This window comes from Bipolaris victoriae (genome assembly GCF_000527765.1).
Source record: "Bipolaris victoriae FI3 unplaced genomic scaffold scaffold_60, whole genome shotgun sequence".
NCBI lineage: Eukaryota > Fungi > Ascomycota > Dothideomycetes > Pleosporales > Pleosporaceae > Bipolaris > Bipolaris victoriae.
The window spans coordinates 34,569-58,122 of record NW_014575332.1 but is presented as its reverse complement, the minus strand read 5'-3'; the positions used below and the strand labels follow the sequence as shown (position 1 = coordinate 58,122).

Sequence of the window (23,554 nt, the reverse complement as noted above, 5' to 3'; positions counted from 1 at the left end):
GGATGGCAGTGTTGGCGGTTTGGGTGATGGTGGTTCTAGGCTGGTCCTACTAGAATGCACGGACCATCCCAGCCATCACCAACCTCCACATTTACAACCTGCTAGAAATTACGCAACCCAACGGCTAGGCGAATATGGATCTCAAATACGAATACCGACCTGGTAGTTTTCACAACGATCTCTTTCAGTACCAGCCGAGATTCAAGCCGTGATCGACACTTCTTCACGACAGCCAGCCTTCGGACTTGTTCATACACCTTCCTTTGTTTACCAACACTATGCTTTTCAACAAGCGGACTCTGGCACTGGCCGCTCTTTTCTCGACACTCGCCAGTGGACGACCCTTTGACTCGGCAGGAGCAGGAAAGCTCGACGCGAGGAGCAAGAGTTATGCGGTTGTCAATGTTGGTGGAGATTCGACCGAGACATCTGCGACGCCAACTTCAACCATCAAGACGACAACGACCGTTGAGGTTGTTGTCCCAGGAGAGACTGTCACTAGAGAGGTGACGGCGACAGTCGTCAAACCAAACCCAGCGCCTGCACCTACCCCCTGCCCAAGCTCAAGCAGCGTGGCAGTGTCATCGTCGAGTTCCTTGTCGGCCTCTTCGACATCAACTCCTATTTCTTCGACACCTCCAATTTCCATACCGACCACGCCCACGAGCGTGTCATCAAACAGCACATCGATGCCAATCGAGACGCCAAAGCCAATCTTCATTACCGTCACTGTCTCCGAGGACGACGGCCCTACAGAGTACTATGACAACGGCATGTGGCACACCAACTACAGGATAAAGACATTCGAGGGTGATGTCGTGGCTGCTCCAACAGCGCCGCCTGCGGCTTAAGCTAGATGCTGGATGGTTCCTTTTCTTCTTACTCCCAAGTTAGGCGGTAGGCTGGCTCAACTGTCTGTTTCTGTTCTTTGGCAGTGGTTTAACGACGAAGGAGTAATGGTCGCATGTCGATACGCTAGTGCAGCAGACAAGTATGTATGGAGACACATGGGTTAGGCGTTCTGGGAATAATTGTAGCGACGGATAGGTCCTTTGGGCCGCATGTATTATGTAGTTTGACTAGACGGATAGCTGAGATGAATGACAATGATTCCACGGCTGCATGTGTGTGTTGAAGAGCAATGTGCTGATGGACTGGTACGGAACAGCGAGGACCGAGGGATGATGATGATGACGCAGGTCCAAGGAGAAGATGGCATCCCTGTCATGATTGCTTGGCAAACGGGTGCGCCCAAGGCGGCGGTTGGTATAGCCACGACGAGCTCTCCACTCCACAACCCCGGACTACCCGCTCGCCTGGATACACACAATGGCGTCGCCGCCCCCCGTAGAAGACCAGGCCAGGCTGCTTGAAGATGCCCTCGCCGTGGTGCGCCAGCAGACGATGCTCATGCGGCGCTGTCTCGAGACGCCGGGCAAGTTGATGGATGCGCTCAAGTGCAGGTACGCGCATGGCTCATGAGTGAAGCAATACATGAACATATAGACTATGGCTTGCATGTAGCAACTGCTACAACTGCCCTGCTATGTCCCCAAGCAATGCTGACGATCCTCTTGCGCAGCTCGACCCTCGTCTCAGAACTGCGCACCAGCAGCCTCGGCCCCAAACAGTACTATGAGCTATACATGGCCGTCTTCGATGCCCTGCGCCACCTGGCCGTCTACTTGCGTGAGAACCACCCAGTCAACCACCTTGCCGACCTCTATGAGCTGGTCCAGTATGCCGGCAACATCATCCCCCGCCTCTATCTCATGGTCACCGTCGGTACCGTCTACATGGCCATTGAAGATGCGCCCGTCAAGGAGATCATGAAGGACATGATGGAGATGAGTCGCGGGGTTCAGCACCCCGTCCGTGGCCTCTTCCTGCGCTACTACCTTGCCGGCCAGGCCCGCGACCACCTTCCCTCGGGCGATGGTGATGGGCCGGAGGGCAACCTGCAGGATTCCATCAGCTTCATTCTCACAAACTTCGTCGAGATGAACAAGCTGTGGGTCCGCCTGCAGCACCAGGGACACTCGAGGGAGCGGGAGCAGCGGACTAAGGAGCGACAAGAACTGCAACTTTTGGTCGGCAGCAACTTGGTCCGTTTGAGCCAGCTGGTCGATCTAGACAACTATAAGAAGATTCTCAACCCGCTGCTTGAGCAGATTGTCCAGTGCCGGGACGTGCTTGCGCAAGAATATCTCCTCGAAGGTATGTCTTGGACCCTAGGATATGTGAGCCGAAAGCTAACAGACTCCAGTTGTCACCCAGGTCTTCCCAGATGAGTTCCACCTTCACACCCTCGATCAGTTCCTTTCTGCCGTCGCACGCTTAAACCCGCAAGTCAACGTCAAGGCCATTGTCGTCGGCCTTATGGACCGATTGTCGTCGTATGCACAAAGAGAAGCCGAGTCGGAAAGTCCAGAACAGCGCAAGAAAACAGAAGAGGAATCGATAGCACACCTTTTGGAGCAGATGCGGACAGCAAAGGAAAACAAGGCAGCTGAACCGGAACCTGCGCCGACACAGCAAAATGGCAACTCTTCAGAAACATCAGAAACGCAACCATCCACGGAAGAGACCACAGAAGAAACCACAGAAGACTCGTCAACCCCTGCCAAGGCACCTGCTGAAGAGACTCCAGCGACAGAGGCAGACGGGGAGATTGAGAAGAAACGGGGAATACCGAACAATGTCAAGCTTTTTGAGATATTCAACGAGCAGGTGCAGACATTGGTGAAGATGCAGCGACTGCCAATACAAGACACCATTGGACTGCTGGTGTCACTGGCAAATCTTGCGCTGTAGGTCTCAGTGATTCATTCTACTCATTGCGTACTAACTCCAACAGGAACATCTATCCTGAACGGCTCGATTACATTGACCAAGTTTTGACATTTGCAAACCAAAAAGTTGCCGAATACCAGAACAGCGCAGACCTACACTCGCAGGCTACCCAGAGCCAAATCCTCAGTCTCCTTCTTTCACCCATCAAGACCTACATCTCGCTCTTCACCGCTCTAGCGTTACCAAACTTCATCCCGCTCCTACACTCACAACCATACCCGACTCGAAGAGCTGTAGCAGGCGAGGTAGCAAGAAGTCTCATGCGAAACCAAACTTCCATTGCAACAGCAGAGAACCTCGAAAGCGTATTGGAGATTTTGAAAGTCTTAATTAGAGAAGGCATACAACAAGCGCAAGGATACCCAGGTGGGCCAATCCAGAGAAGGGCACAGGAGACGGAGGAGACAATAGAAGAACAGGGTTGGCTCGCGCGGATAGTACATCTGATCCATGGCAAAGACAACGATACCCAATTCAAGGTATGTTCGACTAGGGTTTCCTCTAGTTCAGAAAGACTAACACTACTCAGCTCCTGCAGACCGCGCGAAAGGCCTTTGCCGACGGCAACGAGCGCGTCAAGTACACATCTCCTGCTATCATTACAGCGTCACTCAAGCTTGCTCGCCAGTACAAGAAGCGCGAACACTTTGAAGACAACTGGCAGTCGCAGTCATCGGCTCTTTACAAGTTTATGCACAACACCCTCTCGACGCTGTACACTCGGGTCACAGGCTCCGCAGACCTTTCCCTTCGCCTCTTTGTTGCTTGTGGTCAGGTCGCAGACCAGAGCGGCTTCGAAGAGGTCGCGTACGAATTTTTTGCACAAGCATTTACAATCTACGAGGAGGCTATTAGTGATTCAAGAGCACAGTTCCAGGCTGTATGTGTCATTGCAAGCGGCTTGCACACCACAAGGAATTTTGGAAAGGAGAATTACGATACCCTGATTACCAAGTGCGCGCTACACGGCAGCAAGCTGCTAAAGAAGCCGGATCAATGCCGCGCTGTGTACCTTGCAAGCCACCTATGGTGGGCGACCGAGATTCGGGCGCTGGGTGAGGAGGACCCCAAGGACGTAAGTGGCTTGTAATCAGGTTCATGTATGGCACTGGTACTAACAAACCCAGCTCTACCGCGACGGCAAGCGCGTCCTCGAATGCTTACAACGAGCGCTCCGTGTCGCCGACGCCTGCATGGACGCCGCCGTATCCGTTGAGCTCTTCGTCGAGATCCTAAACAGATACGTCTACTACTTTGACCAAGAAAACGAAGCCGTAATTTTTCTCTTCCGATCCAATTCAAACCACTATTTTCTAACACGAAGACTAGGTTACAACCAAATACCTCAACGGCCTCATCGAACTCATCCACTCAAATCTGCAATCAAACGAAAACGCTTCTTCCCTCGAGAACCCCCGTAAACATTTCCAGCGCACTCTGGATTACATAGCAAGTCGCGAGTATGAAGGTGTGGTAACGACGCCCAAGTAGCTGTAATAGGTAATTTGCATAGTGGGGAGATGAACGTTGTCGTGGTGGTGGTGGTGGTTGAGTAAGTGAAACGCAGAGATAAGAAATGTTGGCATGCATGGGCATGAGTGTACACCGAATACGATACGAAATTATCATCATGACATGTCGTTCGAATCATGATGAAAATGTAGCGTGTGTGATGTTTTTTGGCATTTGTAAATTCTTATGATGGGTAAGATCGCATTTCCATTCATACGCCATGTACGTAAGCCTTACAAAGAAAAAAAAGTCTCTTGTGATGTCCAAACTACGGGTATGTAAAACCTCATATACCCCCTCAAAAAAATCAAGTAAAGGAAAACTGTACAGTAATCAGCCCTTTTGTATCATCCCTATCCATCCTATCTCATCCCATCCCTATCCATCCTATCTCATCCCATCCCTATCCATCCTATCTCATCCCATCCCNCATCCCTATCCATCCTATCTCATCCCATCCCTATCCATCCTATCTCATCCCATCCCTATCCATCCTATCTCATCCCATCCCAACCATGATATACACAAAGAAAAAAAAAGAAAAAAAGAAAAGAGATCGAATGAGTGCATGACGGGGAATATTTGCCTTTTCCCCTTTTTTCCCAACCTAAATCCCATCCTCCCCAAAGCAAAACCTCGATAAAGAAAAAGTAAGGAAACATGTGTGAGAGAGAAAGAGAGACGTCGACCAAAAGCGTCATGTGTACATCTCCAAAAAAGAAACCAAACATAATCCAACACCGCCCTCCCCAGAATCATGATAAGGGAGAATTCAAGAACGAAAGAACGAAAAAGAAAGCCACCTCCAAGAGGGAGAATGTAAAGTACCTTTTCCACCAGCCAAAATATGGGAAAGGCAGTGAGTCAGTCCGTCAAAAAAAAGGATTGTACGTAAAGTAGTTAGAGCATATATCCAACCACCCCCAAACCACGGGGGATAACCACTACTAAATGAAAAAAAAACGGGGGAGTGGGTGGTTTTAATTAGACGTCCCACCCCCTCCACTCAGCATATCGACTAAACGCGTCGCAACTGACTGGCCGCGCGCGCCATGCCCGCCGTCGAAGACACAGCAAGGGGTTCGGAACTAAATCTTCGAAATTCCTCCTGGGCCCAGGCTTTCTCGGCGGTATCTATACTTGATGGACTGTACTCGTGACTGTAATTTGAACTTGTTTGGGTGTACGGTCTGTCGTGGGTTGAGGATGAGGTGGAAGAGGCGTCGTCGCGGTCTGGGCGCAGGAAATGCGAGTTGTTATTGTTACTGGTAGTATTTGGGATTGTGCGGTTGGGAGGGGTGTAAGGGTTGGGTTTGGGATTCGAACTAGAGGAGTGGTTGTTGTGGTGCTGGGGTCGAGGTGGTGTTTGAGATACTAATATGGGACTGCGTTCGAGATGTGTCGGGTTTGCTGTGAGGGGTTCGCGGAGGAGCGAGGCGTCGATTATACGGGATTGGGGGCCGCTCATTGTGTTGAGGAGGGAAATGATTTCCAGGCTGGGGCTTGTGGAGAGGTTAGCTGGTTGGTGCGAGATGGAAACTGAGCGGCCGGCTCGGTGCGTTTTTGGGAGGTCCGGGAGGTAGTCATCCTCGGAATAACGGGGAGAGGAGAGGGGTGTACTGCTGGCTCGGTGGCGGACGGGCTCTTTAGGTGGTTGGTAGAAGGTGTATTTTGCGGATTTCGGGAGATTCGAGTGATTTTCTGCTACGGATTTCATAGCAGATGTGGGTTTGTATGCTGGTATGGGCGTCTTGGTCCGGTAGTGAGCGAGTGGTGGTTTCATGGGTGCTTTGGCCTTTTTCCTGTCACTGTTCATTTCTAGCCTCGCCAGTGCATCCGTAACTGCATCGCCCACGTCGACGTTGTTCAGCTCGTGGTTCTCCAGCTCAAAAGTCTGTTTGCGAGTTACAACCTTGTGAGATAGCATATTTGGGTGCTCTAAAACTGGACTTGTGCCCTGTGGCGGCGCGGCATCAGGCAATGGCCATTCGGCCGGTAGTTCTGGAACTGGAGGTGTACTGTTATTTGAGCGGAAGTTTCTGTCATTTGATGTGCTCCCGGATGCAGTCGTGTTCAGCGTTGACTTTGAGGGACCTGAATGTAGAGCTGATCTAGACGCTAGCATTGCACCATGTGGACCTCTTCCTGAATCCGTCGAAAGACGTTTCACCTTCCAGCTACCAGTCTTTTCGTCAACCTCTAGAGTCGAGTGCGGATATCTTAACGAGTCGGCAAGTGTCTGGGTATCCTCAAATACAGAAGACTGGTACCGGTGCAGCGTCTGGTTCGAGTCATTTTGGTGGATCATGGGCTCTTTTGTGCAATTCTCTTCAACCGGGGTCTTCTCATCATCGTTATGGAAATCAAGGCGACTCTTGGAATAGTCTCCTTCCTTGTTGGCGCCGTTTGGTACGTAGAAGCGTAGATCAACGCGGACGACGGCAAACAGCATGACGACCAGAATTTCAGTGAGGAAGTTGAAGCAGTAGAAGCTAGCCTTGGAAAGATACCAGGGTATCGCCACGTTTCCACGTTGAACATCGATCATCAAGGTTGGCGGGATCCAGGCCAAAACGCAACGGAACACTTGTCCGACCGACAGAATGCATACCGAGATGACAAGAATCGTAATGTTGTACCGTAGTCGTCCAGCACCAAATTTCTCAACCTCGGTACGCGGAATAAGAAGCGAAAGAGCAACCAGAATGGCGGGTGCGAAACAAAAGGCTGTGGCATATGTCTGGGCGATCAGGAAGAGGACTCGGAAGGCATCTTGCTTCATGTGTGTAAGGGTGAAGAATTTCCAGATTTGGCTTACGATGAGACCGAGCAAGGTGAAGACCAAAAGAACAAGTCCACCTCTATGGAAGAGGCGGTACTGTGTCGACCATCCTAGGCTGGGGTGTTGGGCGCGGATGATACGTTGAGCGAAGAACCAGTTGACCATGTATAAGATGATGGTGCCGACATAAGTAAAGATGTTTGCTGCAATAGCAAGGCCGACATCTCTAGGATAGTTGGCCCACGCGATACGTAAGATCATGGTGATGATTCGAATTTTGCAAAGACCTATAGCGCGTAAGTCGACAGTGTATCGGGGTGATGGTCAAGATAGCCTACCTAAGATGGCGCCATTGAAGATGAACTTGTGGCCACGATGCTTATTACTTTTGAAGATCTTAATGTGAATAACACCGAACACTAGATAGAAAACGAGGAAAATGACTGCGACGGGGACATCAGGCAGGATGTCAGGCGATCCACCTAGACCGGCATCGCGAGGAGCATATGGGGGACCTTTGCCAGCTGCTACGGCATCCTGTTTGAATTTTAGTTACGCGTTTCGTCTTGTTACATTCTACTATACATACCGGAGGACCTTGTGCTCCTTGTTGCGAAGACATACTTCACTGTTTGTTAGTTGGGAGAGCGCGCAAAATGTCCAAGTCAAGGATGTACTAGATCAAGGGAAAGCCAACACGGCTCTCTCTCGACAACGGGAACGGGACTAGATGGTGGATATCAGGTGCACACACTGGGATGGCCGCGCGACTGCTGGGGCTCAAATCATAGTTGGCAATGGCTCAGACCAAGGGGCCCGACGGTCATACATAAGCAAAACGTATGACCAGCGTGTACAATCGTGACGACTCTGTAATTAGTCTGAATTAGAGGGGGCAGTGGTTCCATGCACGTATATGCGGCCCCATTGTTAGCTCAGCTGGGCCATGGTAGCACAGCTCAAAGCCGCAGTGGCATTGGCTGCTCAATGGTATATGCGTTCCGCGCTCGTGGTGTGCAAAGACAGAGATAGACGCGTCGATCTAGAGGGCCAAGACTGGTTGCCCTTCCGAGGACCGTTTCTTAGGGCAACATGCTTTTCTTTGATGAATAACATTCCCCTTCATTTTGCTCTCCTATACGGGAAATTCGCTCTCGGCGAAGGCCCTGAGTCTTGGACGTTACAAGCACACTTGCGGTTGTGTTACAGCGTCTAGCAGCTGCGCCAACACGGCGCTTGTTTCTCTTGACGTTATCGACGGCCTGACGACGGTGGTGCCCGGGTCTCCTCAGTGAAGCCGGAGATCTGCTTCTGTCGCTTACTAGACGTTGAGTGGGGGGAAGTGGTGAGAGATCGGTGGAAACGGTATATGATTGCCGACCAATGACGCTTGTATCGGCCCTCGCATGGCCGGCGCCGACTTTGCTTGTTCGGCGTCACGGAGCATCATGGTGTAGATGCGGAATGCTTGATATATGCCATTGTGTCTGTGCCTGCAAAGCATGACCGGAATCAACAAGTAAAAAACTCATCTCTCCAAGGCCACACACCTTGCAAGAAGGACCAACCCAAGGTATCATGTCAAACACGCCGCTGTCCACCCACCGCCTTGCCAAAGGATGCAGCATGCATGTCCTTTCTACCCCAGATTTTCGGCACGGTGAAACCCATCGGAATGACGCTTGAAACCTACAACTTCGTCCGTTAGACCTGACAACAATAACAACACCAACAATCTCCTCTGCCATCACCAATGCCACCTGCTCCGCACAGCTAGCCCTCGAATCACCCACCGCACACTCGCAATGCCGCCCAAAGCGAAGCCGCGCGCGGGCAAGCAAGCCAACAACGTCACCAAAAAGGCCATCCCACCGCCCTTTACACCAGCACCCCCGGAGCTCGAAAACCTCCTCTACACCTTCGACCGCTCGCTCGTCTACGTAACACACGTGGACCCCCATCCCGCATGGTTCAAACGCCGCATCTTCATCGTGCCCCTCCTGCTCAACGCTAGCTTCGTGCTGCTCCTGCTATGGCGCCTATACACCATCGGTCCCCACTACCTCGACATCGCCAAGTCCGTCCTCGGACAAGCCAACCACACAACCATATACTGGGCCGCCAACACATGGGGTTCGCTGCTCTGGAAAGTCGGAAGACGCATGCTCCTATTTCTCTTCGACTTTTTCCTCTTCCGCATCGTCGGACCCTGGCCCTGGAGTTTCTTCGTCGAGCAGCCCGGCAACCCTGTTAGTTGGCGCTGGAACGTTGGGTTTAGAGAGCAAGAGCTTTATGTAAGGGTTAGTAGGGGGTGGGGTGCGAAGGATCTGCTGGGTGAGGCGGAGGGAAGCAGCGGACGCAGAGGAGGCGAGAGCCCTTTTTTCAAGACGCGCATCTTGCCCGCGGTGGACAAGCAGCGGCTCCGCGAGAAAACAGGGTATATGCTCATGGACGCGGATTTCGACCTTGACTTCTTCGGCATGGTCGCCGCGACGCAGCTCCTCGATCGCAAAGACATCACCCTTGATCATGTCCGCAAAAGCGTCTTCGTGTATGTTGGCGACGCGGAGCGCGATAATGGACAGTGGGCTGTATGGGACTGCGCCAAGCTCGATGAAGGGTCGGAAACGGAAGCTAGGGAAAAAGTCGTTGCCTTCAAGGACAAGCTGACGGCCATGGGCAAGGAGAGTTTGTTCTTCAGGTGGGTCGAGCTCATCCAGTACGAAAGTAGTGCCCCTGGTGGCTTTACCCCCGAACGACAAGCTGCTGCGGCCGAAAAAGTAAAGCAGATGTTTGAGGATCAAGGGGTTGATTTTGAACAGTTTAGTAGGGAGATAGGGGGCATGGATGGCATGACGGATATTTGATTGCATGCCTTCTATTCTTCTTTTTTCGTTCTAGTGCTAGGGAATTTTGAGGGAAGGGGTGGAGGGAAGCATGAATAGATGGTTATGGTCTCCATTGGTCTAGATTGCGATGATACCCTGCTTTCGTGTCTGAAAAAAATAATAGAATTATACATCCCGTCCATCCGTCCATTCTCGACACTCGTTTTTCTTTTCCCTCCTGCTAGATTTCTTCTTCGCATAATGCGATACTAATTATTAGTCTTCATGGACTATAACCATCCCTCTCTTGCTTGAACAAAGGAGGCATAAATGACGAGAATTCAAATATCGATTTGCGTTGAGTCTCATAGGTTTATGCCGCGGTCCTAGGAAAACAACAGACATCCAAGTAGTATCCATCAATTTTTTTGAGACTATTTATAAAAAAAGGTTTATCCCCCTTATCCGCCAGATCGACTTGACAATTGTGGCTATGCGAGAGATTGTGAAACAGCGCTCTCGAAACGTGGCGTACATGTTCGTCTGATGAGGGAAACCCTTTTTCGTTTTCTTGATGGTTTTCCTTTTTCAAAGTTTTCTTCGGGAACATGTCCGAGGATCATGGACGGGATAAGTGGCGTTTGGTTTGAATATTCTTCATTGAGTGAATATTTTGACTGATTGGTGAGATTTGCTCTTCTGGGTGTACGAGATGGTTTCATATGTGTGATTGGAAATGGAGCATGACTTTTGCTCGCCGTATTGAAGTAGCTCTTCATTCTTGCCTGGAAGCGGTACGCGAATATGTGTCTTTAATCGGCTCGACAAGGGCTAAACAGATTATCTGATCCGGCCGGCGGTTTATCCTGAACGCCATGTGCGGCGAGGTGAAAAGTCTTGCAATCCTAGAAAAGGATAGCAATGAATCACAAGACCTGCTCGGATGATGTGCCAAATGCAGCCATGCATAATGCGACTCATAATATCTTTGTGAAATTGTGTAGCTTTGCGAACTATCATGTTGGCCAAATTTAACAATAAATTCCAACGACCAAAAGCTGATGATCTTCAGGCAAATGCAACATGCTGAATGCGTAACGTGAATTGTGTTGAGACATTCGAATATCTGTCCACTCAGCCCCCATCGTAAAAGGCATACTGATCAAGATTTGTCGGCGCCACGTCGTCACGGACCAGAAAATTCGACGACTGCATAGGTATGTATTCGCTGAACAGATCAGCCATGCTTGCTCCAGGCCCGAAACCAAGGTTTTGCATAAATTGCGGCTGGTTATCTGGCCGAGTTGCGCTATCAAGTGATGCCAATTCGTCAAAAAAGGTCTCGAGATCGCTGGTGAGCTCGGGGTACCGTGGGTCGGTTTGTGATGGACTAGGCACTGCCACATGCGATGGATTCGTTGAATACGGCCCAGAGAAGAAGTCATTGAGGGGATCTATTGTTGGCTGGGCCATGTTGCGGCCATCGGGAGTTGCGGTTTGGAGTGATTCTGGTGTTGACAGATTTATGGCTGTTGAAGATCGTCTGGCCGGCATCATGGAGCTCTCAAGAGTCTGTGAATCATCATGATGCAACTGAGGCGATGTTGGTAACATGGCCGCTCGCAACCTTTGTAGTTGGGTGCGGGTCGTTTCACGCAGATTGAGTTGACTAGCAAGTCTGCTGATAGTGACAACGAGACATTTGATCGGTACGGGTAGTCGTTGGACACCAATGTCCAATTGACACTTATCAAGTCCCTTGAGGAACAGTTGTAAACTTATATCCGAAGGATGGGAGACAAAAAGAGCGCAGTCATATGTCGCTTGTAGCAGGGCAGTCGGCGGGGCGAGCAACGAAAAGGAGCCATTAGAAAATAAAGCATCCACTTTGGGGGGCAGACACGTTTTCCACCTCTCGAGACGCTGAGCAGCCTCTTCTTGGTAAGTGTCTTGTGCTGACTGCCGCCCAGTGCTTACAAGTATGTCAACCAACTCAATGACATTGTTGAACGTACTTAAAGAAAGCAGTGGGGTCATCCTACCAGCATGCATAGGATCATTGAAACCAGACCAAGGCTGCCACTCTTCCAAACCGTCTTCGTCAATAGGCCCGAGGTGCCCTAGATCTGTCTGCCTAAAGTGAGGACGGCGGTTGAGCTGAAATGCTAGCATGCCGTCGAGGAGTAAACACCCGTAGTAGACATGTTTGTGTCTAGAGTTTGCCATCAGTGTTGATTGGTCTACATTCTCCAGGGCTCTCGATGCGTAACCAACGAGTAGCCAGGCTGAACCCGTCAACATTCGGGAGATGTTGAACACGACCAAATTCAGAAGAGCTCTGATATGTCCGACATCGAAACGTCCAGATTCGCTTGGTATCATGGATCTGGCAGTCTCGTACAGCTTCATAGGCCTTGTGGATGATGGATCAAGGGGGTCGTTCAGGTTTGCGTCGTATAGTGATGCCACTGCCAGGATACTCCACATTTCAGCATGTGCCCCAGAAACGGATTGCTCGGGATTGCTGGAATGGCTATGCAGAGGGTAAGAATAGGCGGATTTTAGGGTATCGTGCTTCTCGCATATGGGAAGCCAAGAGTGTATATTGGTAAAGTATACTTCGAACAGTTGCCAGCTATCCTGTGGGATTGTTTCTGGAGCACCGATGTTGACCGGCTGTTTATGTGATGTTGCTGCGATTTGTGCAACACCTGAAGGCTCAACCCTGCGCTGGAATTCAATATTACTTGCTTGGCTACGGCTGGGCTTTTTGTTCAAAGGCTCCTCGGTATCCGAATCCTCGTCGCTGCTAAAAGAACCGGGTGAGGTAGCTTGTTCATGCCTTGAAGGCTCTCCTCCAGACAGCTGCTTGTCAACGTCGATGTAGAACTTTGATTTGCGCCATCGTCTGTGGAGCTTATTCGACTCCTTTGAGTCACGGCTGAGGAGTAATGACGAAGCGCCCTCTTGTGCTAGCTTCTCTTTGAGGGCAGATTCGTTGTCTAGATTGTGCTGGAAAAGCCATGCAAGTGCCAACTCGAGTGTGCGAATGTAGCCTGGTTGGATGCCTCTCTTCTTGGGGTTTGCCGTGTAGGAGCACTTTCTGGTGGTTCCTGAGCAGGTAGAGCAAGTTGGTTGGAGGCCATCACACTTCTCACGTGCAACGCGACATTGGTCGCATGCTCGTGATACACGAGTGCGTTTGGCAGGCTTCTCTTCGGATAGGGGTGCGGATTGGCGCTTTGCCTGACTTTGTGCAGGCATGAGCCCGATGCGAACGGATCCGCAATATATTATGATCACAAAACGGGATACTCAGTGGTGCATGTGCATAGCTGGATGTAGGGGGGTCATCTAGTAACCCAAAGAGTCGACGTAAGAAGGCTCGGCAGCGAGAAAGGGAGACGGAGCAGTCTGGTTGGTCCAGGAACGCTACGGAGCTCAGCGGCCAGATGATCCGGGGTGTGTCATGGATTGCGGAGGGTGGGCCGGGGCTGTTAGACAGTGTATGTGTATGCCTCGCGCATAACAGGAGCGCAAGACGTCGAGTGTCTACGCGAGTTCGGCACGACACGCAAGTGAGTGGAAAAAGGCTTATCCGGTGGCGCATTCAGCCGGCCATTGCCCTCTCTGCGACTACCCCGTATCCATGGGCCACCACCACCACCATTGTGACATGCCTTTGTGTAAAACCAGCTGCCGTCCATTTTCCCGCGCTCTGCCGTCCTCAATCGCTTACCAGGTTGACGGCGGACGATTAACAGCTGCCCTGCCCATCCCTCCCATGATACATCATACCATGCATACCTCGAGTCGTCCCAACCACTTTCGGCTCCACAGTCTACCCATATCACCTGTTGTATTCCGCCGCACGGCTACTTGAAGAACCACCGGAGAAATAAAGCGTCCGAGACCTGAACCCTTGACGCCTCTGTACTCCCAGCCAGACCGGCGCCGCCATCATGGCCTCCGCAGCGATAGGGACCAAACGCGCCTTTGCTTCTTTGGAAGAAGAGAACGGCGGAGCTGCTGAGAGCTACCGCTCCTATGGCAATTCGGTGACGCGCGAGACAGCAACATCAGACTCTACAGTACTTCCCCAAAGGCGCAAGGTCAGCCCAGATGGCGCAAGTACGTAAGGATGTACCTGTCTGGTTGCTTGCGTGCTGACCAACAAACAGCCTCGACCATTTCAAGTGCGCGATCCACCCCTCGCATCACCCCCGCTCCCTTGCCCCCAGCGAGTCCTCATCGTCGCATGTTTAGAGCAGATGCTTCAATAGTACTACTTGGTATGCCTGGGACTGGAAAGTCCACCTTGGCCGTCATTGCCTCGATAGCATGCCGGAGGCGGGTGCTCGACGTAGAAGACATGTTTCAAGAGACGACGGGCTTCTCTACTGCCAAGTACCGCAAGCAGTTTGGGGCTGCCAACTTTAATTTACGGCAAGAAGAGCTTCTGCGTAGCATTCTTGATGAATACGATCAAGGTGCAATTATTGTCTGCAATGGACTCTCGTTGGAGAGAAACGGACAGTTGTTGATGCAGGACTTTGCTCGCACGCACCCCGTAGTACACGTACAGCGTGACCTTTCCAGTCTGCACAACTATCTGGGAGGGCCCGATCTGAAGAGACTGAAAGACATGCTGGCGTTAACTGCGCCCATCCTTCGGCGGTGCTCTAACTATGAGTTCTATAACATTTCCGAGGTCAAACCCACCAGCGCTGATACTGCTGATCAGCCAGTGGCCCCCGCATTTCTCACGCTGAAAAGAGCCCAACGAACATTTCTTAAATTCCTGTCGATAGTCACAAATCCCGAAAACTCGGGTGGCTCAGTCGGGCTATCAATTCCACCGTTGGAACCTGGATATCCGCTATCCGATGTGGCGACGGAGCTCCGCAACTACACTTGTGCCGTCCAGGTACCGCTAGAAGACATCCTAGCCGAAGATGCAGATGTACAACGTCTGGAAGTTGGATCAGATGCCTTTGAAGTCATATTTGATCTTAGCCAACCACGCATCATGGCCGATGCCCTGGATGAGGTTAGTGCTTGCATATCCAAGGTACGGAGAAGTACAGTAGTGCCCATTATTTATCACATACTTCCGACATTCCCCACAGACGGCCATCGGACACTTTATTTGGAACATGTACGCCATGGATTGAGAATGGCACCCGAGTATGCGACAGTCGATTTGTCGCTAGATGCAGCGACGCTTACAGATTTGATTGCCTCTCGAGGTACGACCAAGATCATTGGCCACCTCCATGCTGACACGCTATGGGAGGATCATTTCTGGGTTGTGCAATACGAAATGGCTGTGCGTATTGGTTGCTCTGCTGTTCGATTCACTCGGCCAGCCTATTCCATTGATGACGACATTTCAGTTCGCAGTTTCAGCTCAAGAATGGCAAAGCATGATGCCCAAGTGCCTCTGATCTGCTACAATACAGGAAGAGCAGGTCGGCGCTCCGTCTGTTTTAACAAGTACTTGACACCCGTTGTGCCACCTTCAGCAACGGAGAAAACGGACACGATAGGGCCAATGGCACATCACACTGACGACTCTCGGGTGACAGCGCGAGAAGTTACCCAGGCTTTGTATAGCTCGTTTACGCTTGACCCAATGCAGATTTACATTATTGGTAAGCGATTGGGATACAGTGTGTCACCGGCAATGCATAATCTTGCGTACCGGGCATGCGGAATGCCCCATGAATTCATTCGCATTCAGAGCCCCTCGCTCAACAGTCTCAAGGAACTGGTACGTCAGCCAAACTTTGGTGGTTCCATTGTGATCCAGCCATTCAAGATGGAGGTGATTGCACTAGTGGATTCGATGAGCCAGCATGCCCGCGCGATTGGTGCTGTGAATACAGTAATACCCGTGCGTCGGCGTAACCAGGATGGCAGTCTCCCAAGCGAATTGGAAATCTTCCAGGAACGCAATCAGTCTGGGCCTATTCAGGCTCTGTATGGAGATAATTCCGAGTGGATTGGGATTCGGTCTTGCGTGCGTAGGGGGCTGTCTCCTGCGAACGCAGTACGGCCGCTGTCTTGTGGCCTCATCATCGGGGCTGGTGGCATGGCCCGGGCGGCCGTCTACGCGCTGTTGCAGATGGGGGTGAGAAACATTGTCATCTTCAATCGGACACTTGAGAAAGCTAAGAGCCTTGTTGCGCACTTTTCGCGTCTTGTTTCAAGCTCAACAGAAACAGCGAGTGTGTCGTCGATCACACCTCAGAACCTGCCAAACTTCAAGATCCTAGAGTCACGTGACGACGCATGGCCAGAGGCACTTCGCCAGCCAACCATCATCGTTTCCTGCATACCCACTGACCCGATAGATGGCGGGCCAGCAGCACAGTTCACCCTTCCCAGGCAGTGGATGGAGAGCCCTACGGGTGGGATTGTCATGGAGACGGCGTATAAGTCGCTCAACACTCCGCTGAAGCAACAGGTGCGAGATGCAGCAAACAAGCTTTGGACGTACATGGATGGGCTAGATTTCATACCCGAGCAAGCTTTTGCTCAGTTTGAGTTGTTCACTGGCAAGCGAGCACCGCGGAAGGTGATGCGAGAGGAGGCGTTTCGTGCATGGAGGGACGAGCAAGGCAACAGTGACGCCGACATGGTAAAGAGGAGGATGGAGGCCATTGATAAGCAAGAGCCATGATGGGTTCTGGTTATGAGGCGAATTGAGACGTTGAACCATGATATAGATAGACGGATAGTATAAACGTACACCTATACGTGCGTGTGTAGTATACCTGGTGACCTGATCCCTGCGGCAATCTGTGGCGCACGTTCCTACGTAGCGAGCCACGACGCGTGCGCGATGCGACAACACATGCACAAAGCTAGTCCGCTTACCGCCCTCATTACTCGAAATATATCTTGTAGCCACGCAGACCAACCCCCGGGTTCTCGCACAGCCCTCAGTATTATGCGCAGATATCGCAATCAGCCCACCGCCCGGCAATGACTACGCGCCAGCCCCTCCACCCCATTTCCCCGCCGTCGGCCACCGCTGTCAAGTCACGCTACGCACATCTCCAGAGACCCACATTAGCTACCACCACTACAACCACCACCAGGACCAATGGACTCGGCACCATGGACACCGGAAACCACGACCGACATGACTTGCACGATGCAGACTCCGTCGTGTCTGGACTGAGCGAGCTCGAAAATGACGCCGAAGACGATTTTGATAAGCTCATGATACGCAACGAGCGCGACAGACGACGACTGAGCCAGGCCGCCAGTAACCGGCCCCAGCCCTTTACAAAGGCGCGCGCACATCCGCGCGTGGGCTTGACCCTGGAGAACCTCGAAAGGAACAATGCAGCAGCAACAGCGGCGGCGAGTGCAAATGTCAGCCTGGACCGCCCGCCCAGCAGTAACGGGAGCACAAGCAGCAATCCAGCAATACATGTGCCGGCAGCATGGGGTAGGAAGAGCAGGAGCAACAGACACTGGATGCGGGCCATCGCCTACGACGAGGATCAGCAGCAACAGACACCCACGGCCCCAGAAGAAGATGGGACAAACGATCAATACTACGGCAACAACGCGAACCTGCCACACCGCTCAGTCGAAGACAGCCCGCTCTCGCACAAGACGTCCATGGTCGGCACTCCACGCGCCGATTCCGAGGAGTGGGACCTCACCTTTGAGCTCAACGAAGCTTCCATGATTGCATCTACGCCCTACATCCCCAGAAGTACCGTGCTAGACGACATACGGCGGCGCGAGATTGAAAGCTCAAAGGAACGGTCGGGCTCGCCCGAGCCAGCGCGCCGACGGTCTTCGTCTGGGCGGAAAGCCGAGAGTGCAAGCCATGGCGCATCGAACCCCGAACCAGTCGTGCAAGAGTCTCCGCCGCCCCAGAAAAAGCTGCGTATGCGCACACAGTCATGGCAGTCAATTGGCAAGTCACAGCCGGTAATGGGTGTGGGCAAGGAAGACATGCCCTCTGCAATGTATAAGAGCACGGAGAGCATAGCTGAGGTAGATCGCGAAGTGGTTGCCACTGTTGAAAGAATCCCACCAAAGCGCGTTCCCCATCGGCGGCATGACTCACAGGACCTGCTGCGTCGGCTGGCGAGAGCCTCGAACACCCCAAGCCCGGCGCGGCCACAAGCGACACCTTCAGAGCCGCTGGACGGCTCATCAGAGACGGGAACCACGCGTACCCAATCTTCGGGCAAAGAGAGGATGCAAAACGTGGAAGTGAATGCATCCGTGCCCAAAGCCGTTTCCGAACCTGTGGCACCTGCGTCACAAGGGGACACAGAGCGAGAGGGGTCACGAGAGACGCCCCAAGAAGCCGAACAATTGCCGGAATCTTCAACGGAGAAGGGAGCAAAAACCAATGGAGTACATGCGACACCAATGCCCGCAAAGAGACCGATATTGAACCCCAAGACTCCAGTAGTGACTGGTGCCTGGGTCGACACACCAGGTCCACGTACTACTCAAAGATCTGTCTCTACAAGTAGATCTCGTTCGCGTTCACGCTCACCCAAGAAAGTCGATCCACGCAAGACCAAATCGCTTGAGAGACTCAGGCCTGGCACTGAAGGGTCTGCAAATGTAGCTATGGAAGTGATCCGTCCCCAGTTACCCAGATCTGCACTGCAAGCACTCGTCGAAGAAGCGAAAGCTCACGACAAACAATCAACAGCGGATTTTGGTGACTCTACAATCAACTCACTTGAGGAGCTCATCACTCCATTGACTGAAATCGCAGTAGACGAAGATACTCTTCAGGGTCTTCAGATTCCAACTGATGCACCCCGTAACGATGCGGAACGCCAAAGACAGCAAGAGCTCGTCCATTTGCATCGCATGAGCGATCGCCTCCGTGCAGCGCGTACTAGCATCCGTGACGTAAGTCGAGGCATGAAGCGCGTCGAGGACCGAGTCGAGCATGTCGAAGAGGGAGAGAATGGCGAGAAAATCAAGGTGGTCAAGCGGACATGTCTGTGTACGAGTGAAGACCACGCGCAGTACTTTTCAATGTGGAAGTGGTGGAAGAGCTTATTCTGGGAGCAACGACTCAAGTCCTTGCGCCAGATATCCAACAGTCGGCTGAGGTTCTGGGGCGGACTAACGGGTCTGAGCATTTTTCTCATCACCCTCTTGGTCTGGTGGATAAGCGAAGAGGTTGCTTGGTATGTTTATCCACTTATAACGCCATTTGTTGCTGTGAATTATCTAACTGACTTTGCTCCTCCAGTGAGTTATACTGTCGACCCGTGTACGCCCAATCGTATCCCTACCCATTCAGTGTGAACCCCAATGCTCCAAAATATCCCTATGTCATTCCTACCCTCATCTACCGCAATCTCATCAAGGACTGGTGGGTCCCTGTATCTTCATTCTTCTCATGGCTCGCTGCAACTATTTGGGGATGCCTGGTCGGCTTTGAGCAAACGACGCGCATTGGCAACTACATGAAAAGTCAAAGCATGCGAAGTTCGGGTGCGGTAGAAACACATTGGATGAGTGAAGATGCCGCTACACTTATGGAAGAGAGGGGCTGGGATGCTAGCATATTTAACGATGAGATTTTGCCTGGTGGGCGGTAGAGCCCTCTTCTCTCTTTTTTTGGAAAGACGCTGGACAAGCAAAAGTGGTGCTTCTTTTGACTTTTTCCCTGTTGCATGTTGCTGCATTTGTTGAGCGCGGCGTTTCCTTGTTTTTCTCTCTCTTGTTTTTTCTCTCCTCATTTAGCGAGTTCGGATCTGGAGTTCGGTGCGGAGTTGCATGCATACACTACGACTATATGCTGTATTACTACGCTTTTGGCGTGTTGTGGCATTTTGAATAGCAAGAGCGAGATAAAGCCCGCGCATGTGGATGGGACATGTTGAAACCTTTCCCCATTGCCCTTTTTGGCTATCTACCAATACATAAATGCAACCATGGCACACTCACTCTTCTTTTGAGCCCACGAGCAAGGATATGGTGATAATGTACAGTGAAGGTTGGTAGATGACAACTTCACGGATTGAACACCCCCCTCACCACTTCCGCTACTGGTAGCCATCTTCATCTTCTTGCAGGGAAGTTCCTCCCTTCTCTCTTTCACATGCGCCGGCACCTTCGGAAGCACCAAAAGATACGCGGAAATGAAGAGGCGCTGCTAGCTCCAAGAGACAGATTACTGTCTTACACCCACCCATGATGAGATGGTGAAAAAAAGCAAGAAATGACGCACCAATCCCTACACCTCCTCCTCCTCTTCTTCTTCTTCTATGCTGCAAAATATATTGCCCTCCAGCTAAAATCTATGCGAACAATGCCCTCGTACTTCCAAACACCAGCGCTTACTGGCGAACTACTCCCTTGCTCTTCCTAGTACTATCTCTGGCGTCCATCGTATCCTCGCAAATCTATTCGCTACAATCCCCCTTGCCCCTCCCTTGCCCCACCCGCTCTCACCTTCCCCCCATCACACGACAAGGCGCCTGCAACAACGAAAGATAACCCTCCAAGCGCCACAATATGTAAATTGGTATCTGGAACCTAGCCTCTTACCGTATCAGCGCGCGCTTTTGCCTTACGTACCCTCCACCCCGCTTCCTCGGTTTCCTGTCAGCCGTTTCATGCTCAAACATTCCAGGAGGACCCCTGTGTAAGGAGGCCCCCTTGGCGACACGGAGGTGAAACGGTGGGATTGGAAGGTGATGAGCTGCGCTGAGGGGTGGTCGTAATTGTTGAAGAGGGGGGTTGCGCGCCTTCTTTCTATTACTTTCTTACTTTCTTGGTGTTTGACTGACGTCCAGCGATAACGTATTGGAATAGGATTGTATATGTTTCTGAGCGCTGGTCGCATGTATCGATACTGGGTTTGCTAAAGATCACACAACGGATTTGGGGTATCACGCTGCTCTTTACGATACCACACTCCTCTCCGCAGTACTACGCTCCGCTTCGCAAATCCACAGCTCTTTCTTTCTTACCAAACTCCAAATCATTCTAGCAAACATGATCAGCGGAGTCATCTCCACAGTCAAACTGTTTTCCTTTCTCGTCACCTACGAGTTCTGGAGCCGGCTCGGATTCTTCGTCGGGTACATCTTCACTTTCCTGTTGGTGCTCGAGGTCACACGCCTGGCAAGCACCGATGCACACAGGAAGCAAGTCGAGAAGGTGCTCGACTCCTATGCGGCATCGCGATCAGAAAGTGAACCCCGACGGCCGCGCCCAGCTCCTGAGATGAAAAAGGTGTCTCTTGACGCACTCGAACAAATGGAACGGCAAAGCATGATTGCAGAAAAGGAAAGGCGAGCACGAACACCGAGTCCTGCTGTCACTCGCAAACCAGAACCCGAGCTTGTGCAGATCGACGAAGAGAGAAGACGGAGACGAGCATCCTCCACAGCCGCCCCGCCAAAGACATCATCAGCGTCAAGGTCTACCTCGCAATCACATCCTCAAGCGCAAACATCAAGCCCAACCCGTCGTCTCAGGAAACGCAGTGACACTCTCAACTCATCCAGCAGCGCTGAGTCCAAAGACGCTGCTGTGAGGAGAAAGCGCCGCGAGGCCTCGCCTGCCGAGTCCAAGACCTCGTCTAGACATGCGAGTCCGACGCCCAAGAGTAGAAGCAAGGAAAGCAGGATCCTAGGAGCGTCGTTGGGGAAGATGTTGAGGGGCAAGGTGTGAATGTCCACATGGTTGATCCTAGAGAAATTGCAGCGACGATGACGAGTTATGATTATGACTGGAAGTATTGTTACGGTTGCGCAGAGCAACTGTGATTGTTTTGGAGAAGAAGAAAGACAAGGGACGGATGGCGGAATATCACGACAACCTTGTTGGGGAAAAGTATGAACTTTTGCCTACCGGCGATATCCGGACGCGACAAGTACCTGCTGCCTTGGGTTTCAGCGCACACGGGACGTGATATGACTATCCGTCTCGCTTGAAGCATCGTGGAAAGCTATGGATGTCAGCAGCACACCACATCAATTAGGGTATTTGTCCGCCGAGGCGAGACACGGCGAGTGTCGAGCGGCATATTCATCTCGAGTTAGCGATGTTGAAGCGGGCGAAGATACTCCGAACGGCGGGATACAATTCACACGCCTTCAGTAAGAAGTACAGATCACAATGTTTCTCCTTTCCATGGCGTTCCATTGCGTGAATATAGTACAGACTTCACCATGCCCTTACCTTACCTTGCACAAAACAACGCACCCTAGCTGTCCATCCACTATCCACCGCTATCCCCAAGTCCGCAGGGTATATACAACACAGCACAGTCCACGATGCCTAGCCCGAATGATGCAAGAAGTAACAAGTTTCATCGCATAACAAGCTTTTTCAATCGTGTTGTCAGCTTACATTTTCCCCGCCGCCAACGGTACCCAGAAACTCATTACTAACACAACGCAATTTAAATGTCGCTTGCAAAACCAGCCGCACACCCTCCTCCCGAGTTCTAGATCTAGGATTATTAAAAGAAAGAGAGAAACGGGAAAGATCAGGTACCCAGCGGCAAAACACGCGCATCAAAGGAAAGGGCAAGGATCTCAAGTTCAAAGTGTGGAAATGAAAGAAAGTTGCTCGATGCTCGGGACAAATGCAACAAGGGTGGCGCGGTTAGGCGAGGTGGTTGACACCAGGGTGTTGGGTTTGTTTGCCGCCCGCTTACAAATGACTTACTACCTACTAGGATAGCGCGGGGGACTCAAGGGGCTGTGCTTTTCTGTGTAATACTTTTCCCAGCAGGGTATTTTTTGGCGGATTTTCCTGGGGGTGGAGAGGGTGCGCGTGTAGGATGTGTTGGTTGTACATACAGCTACATGCGGTGCCAATGTAGGTGTGGAGATAGTAAGGCGTCCGAAGAGGATCGCGGCGAAAAGTCGCCGGTGGGGTAAATGGCTTGGGTGAGGCAGTGAGGATGGCTAAGGATTGCTTGGGATTTATGTCGGATTGAATGGGTGGAGAGATGGAGAGATGTGCAATTGTGCTTGTGCATGGCGATCTGGATATACTACTTAGTTTGGATGGAACATGGGAGAAAGAGCAACAGTCAGCACAGTGTCCTGGCAACAACGGCCGTCGGCTGGCAGCGGGACGGGAGAGTGTGCGCTTTCAAACTCTGTGTGATTGGGGTAGATGAATAAGTTACACTCATACACTCCATGTAGCTTGGGGTTAAACCCAGCCATCAGGTTAAGCCTTTCAGCCTTTACAATACAAGACAAAAAGTGGTGTGGTTTGGAAAGTATCCAAGGCCAGCGCTACGGGGACGCGCAATCCTTCGTCTTCTCCCCAAGGTACTCTTCGATCTACTGCTGGCATGTTCGATGCACGCATCGTATGGTCAAGAGTCGAGGTTGATCATAAAATACGGTTGGCTTCTCCCCCTGCACACTTGATTAGGTGATGGTGTCGTCGGCCAAGCTAGTTAGCCCTTGTCTACCCCACACATTGCCGATCGAGAACTGACAACACGTTTCTTACCCCTCCCCTGCAGTTGGGGCTAGTACGTACTACCATTCCAGAATCTTTATCTCTTTGACCCTGGGCTTTTTTCTCCGGACAAAAG

General features: G+C 51.6%; 8 protein-coding genes across 8 annotated transcripts; 6 read left to right on the top strand and 2 right to left on the bottom strand.

Annotated features, from left to right (window-relative positions):
• Window positions 1–278: 278 nt before the first annotated feature.
• On the top strand, window positions 279–851 carry COCVIDRAFT_39111 (hypothetical protein; the record flags this gene model as incomplete). The annotated part of the gene is made up of 1 exon (XM_014699564.1): window positions 279–851. The coding sequence occupies one exon, from the start codon at window positions 279–281 to the stop codon at window positions 849–851; it is 573 nt and encodes a 190-aa protein (XP_014555050.1).
• Window positions 852–1,329: 478 nt separating this feature from the next.
• COCVIDRAFT_103347 (hypothetical protein) lies at window positions 1,330–4,344 on the top strand (the record flags this gene model as incomplete). Its single annotated transcript, XM_014699563.1, has 7 exons — window positions 1,330–1,463; window positions 1,583–2,217; window positions 2,267–2,810; window positions 2,858–3,332; window positions 3,383–3,928; window positions 3,981–4,127; window positions 4,183–4,344. The coding sequence occupies 7 exons, from the start codon at window positions 1,330–1,332 to the stop codon at window positions 4,342–4,344; spliced, it is 2,643 nt and encodes an 880-aa protein (XP_014555049.1).
• Window positions 4,345–5,383: 1,039 nt separating this feature from the next.
• Window positions 5,384–7,769, bottom strand: COCVIDRAFT_103335 (hypothetical protein; the record flags this gene model as incomplete). Its single annotated transcript, XM_014699562.1, has 3 exons — window positions 5,384–7,434; window positions 7,486–7,684; window positions 7,737–7,769. 3 exons carry the CDS (start codon window positions 7,767–7,769, stop codon window positions 5,384–5,386), a joined length of 2,283 nt encoding a protein of 760 aa, XP_014555048.1.
• A 1,183-nt stretch (window positions 7,770–8,952) lies between these two features.
• Window positions 8,953–10,014, top strand: COCVIDRAFT_27957 (hypothetical protein; the record flags this gene model as incomplete). The annotated part of the gene is made up of 1 exon (XM_014699561.1): window positions 8,953–10,014. The coding sequence occupies one exon, from the start codon at window positions 8,953–8,955 to the stop codon at window positions 10,012–10,014; it is 1,062 nt and encodes a 353-aa protein (XP_014555047.1).
• A 1,095-nt stretch (window positions 10,015–11,109) lies between these two features.
• COCVIDRAFT_27956 (hypothetical protein) lies at window positions 11,110–13,239 on the bottom strand (the record flags this gene model as incomplete). The annotated part of the gene is made up of 1 exon (XM_014699560.1): window positions 11,110–13,239. The coding sequence occupies one exon, from the start codon at window positions 13,237–13,239 to the stop codon at window positions 11,110–11,112; it is 2,130 nt and encodes a 709-aa protein (XP_014555046.1).
• Window positions 13,240–13,937: 698 nt separating this feature from the next.
• Window positions 13,938–16,660, top strand: COCVIDRAFT_103353 (hypothetical protein; the record flags this gene model as incomplete). The annotated part of the gene is made up of 2 exons (XM_014699559.1): window positions 13,938–14,106; window positions 14,157–16,660. 2 exons carry the CDS (start codon window positions 13,938–13,940, stop codon window positions 16,658–16,660), a joined length of 2,673 nt encoding a protein of 890 aa, XP_014555045.1.
• A 440-nt stretch (window positions 16,661–17,100) lies between these two features.
• Window positions 17,101–19,580, top strand: COCVIDRAFT_39105 (hypothetical protein; the record flags this gene model as incomplete). Its single annotated transcript, XM_014699558.1, has 2 exons — window positions 17,101–19,163; window positions 19,229–19,580. The coding sequence occupies 2 exons, from the start codon at window positions 17,101–17,103 to the stop codon at window positions 19,578–19,580; spliced, it is 2,415 nt and encodes an 804-aa protein (XP_014555044.1).
• Window positions 19,581–20,982: 1,402 nt separating this feature from the next.
• COCVIDRAFT_27953 (hypothetical protein) lies at window positions 20,983–21,663 on the top strand (the record flags this gene model as incomplete). Its single annotated transcript, XM_014699557.1, has 1 exon — window positions 20,983–21,663. One exon carries the CDS (start codon window positions 20,983–20,985, stop codon window positions 21,661–21,663), a length of 681 nt encoding a protein of 226 aa, XP_014555043.1.
• Between the last annotated feature and the right edge of the window lie 1,891 nt (window positions 21,664–23,554).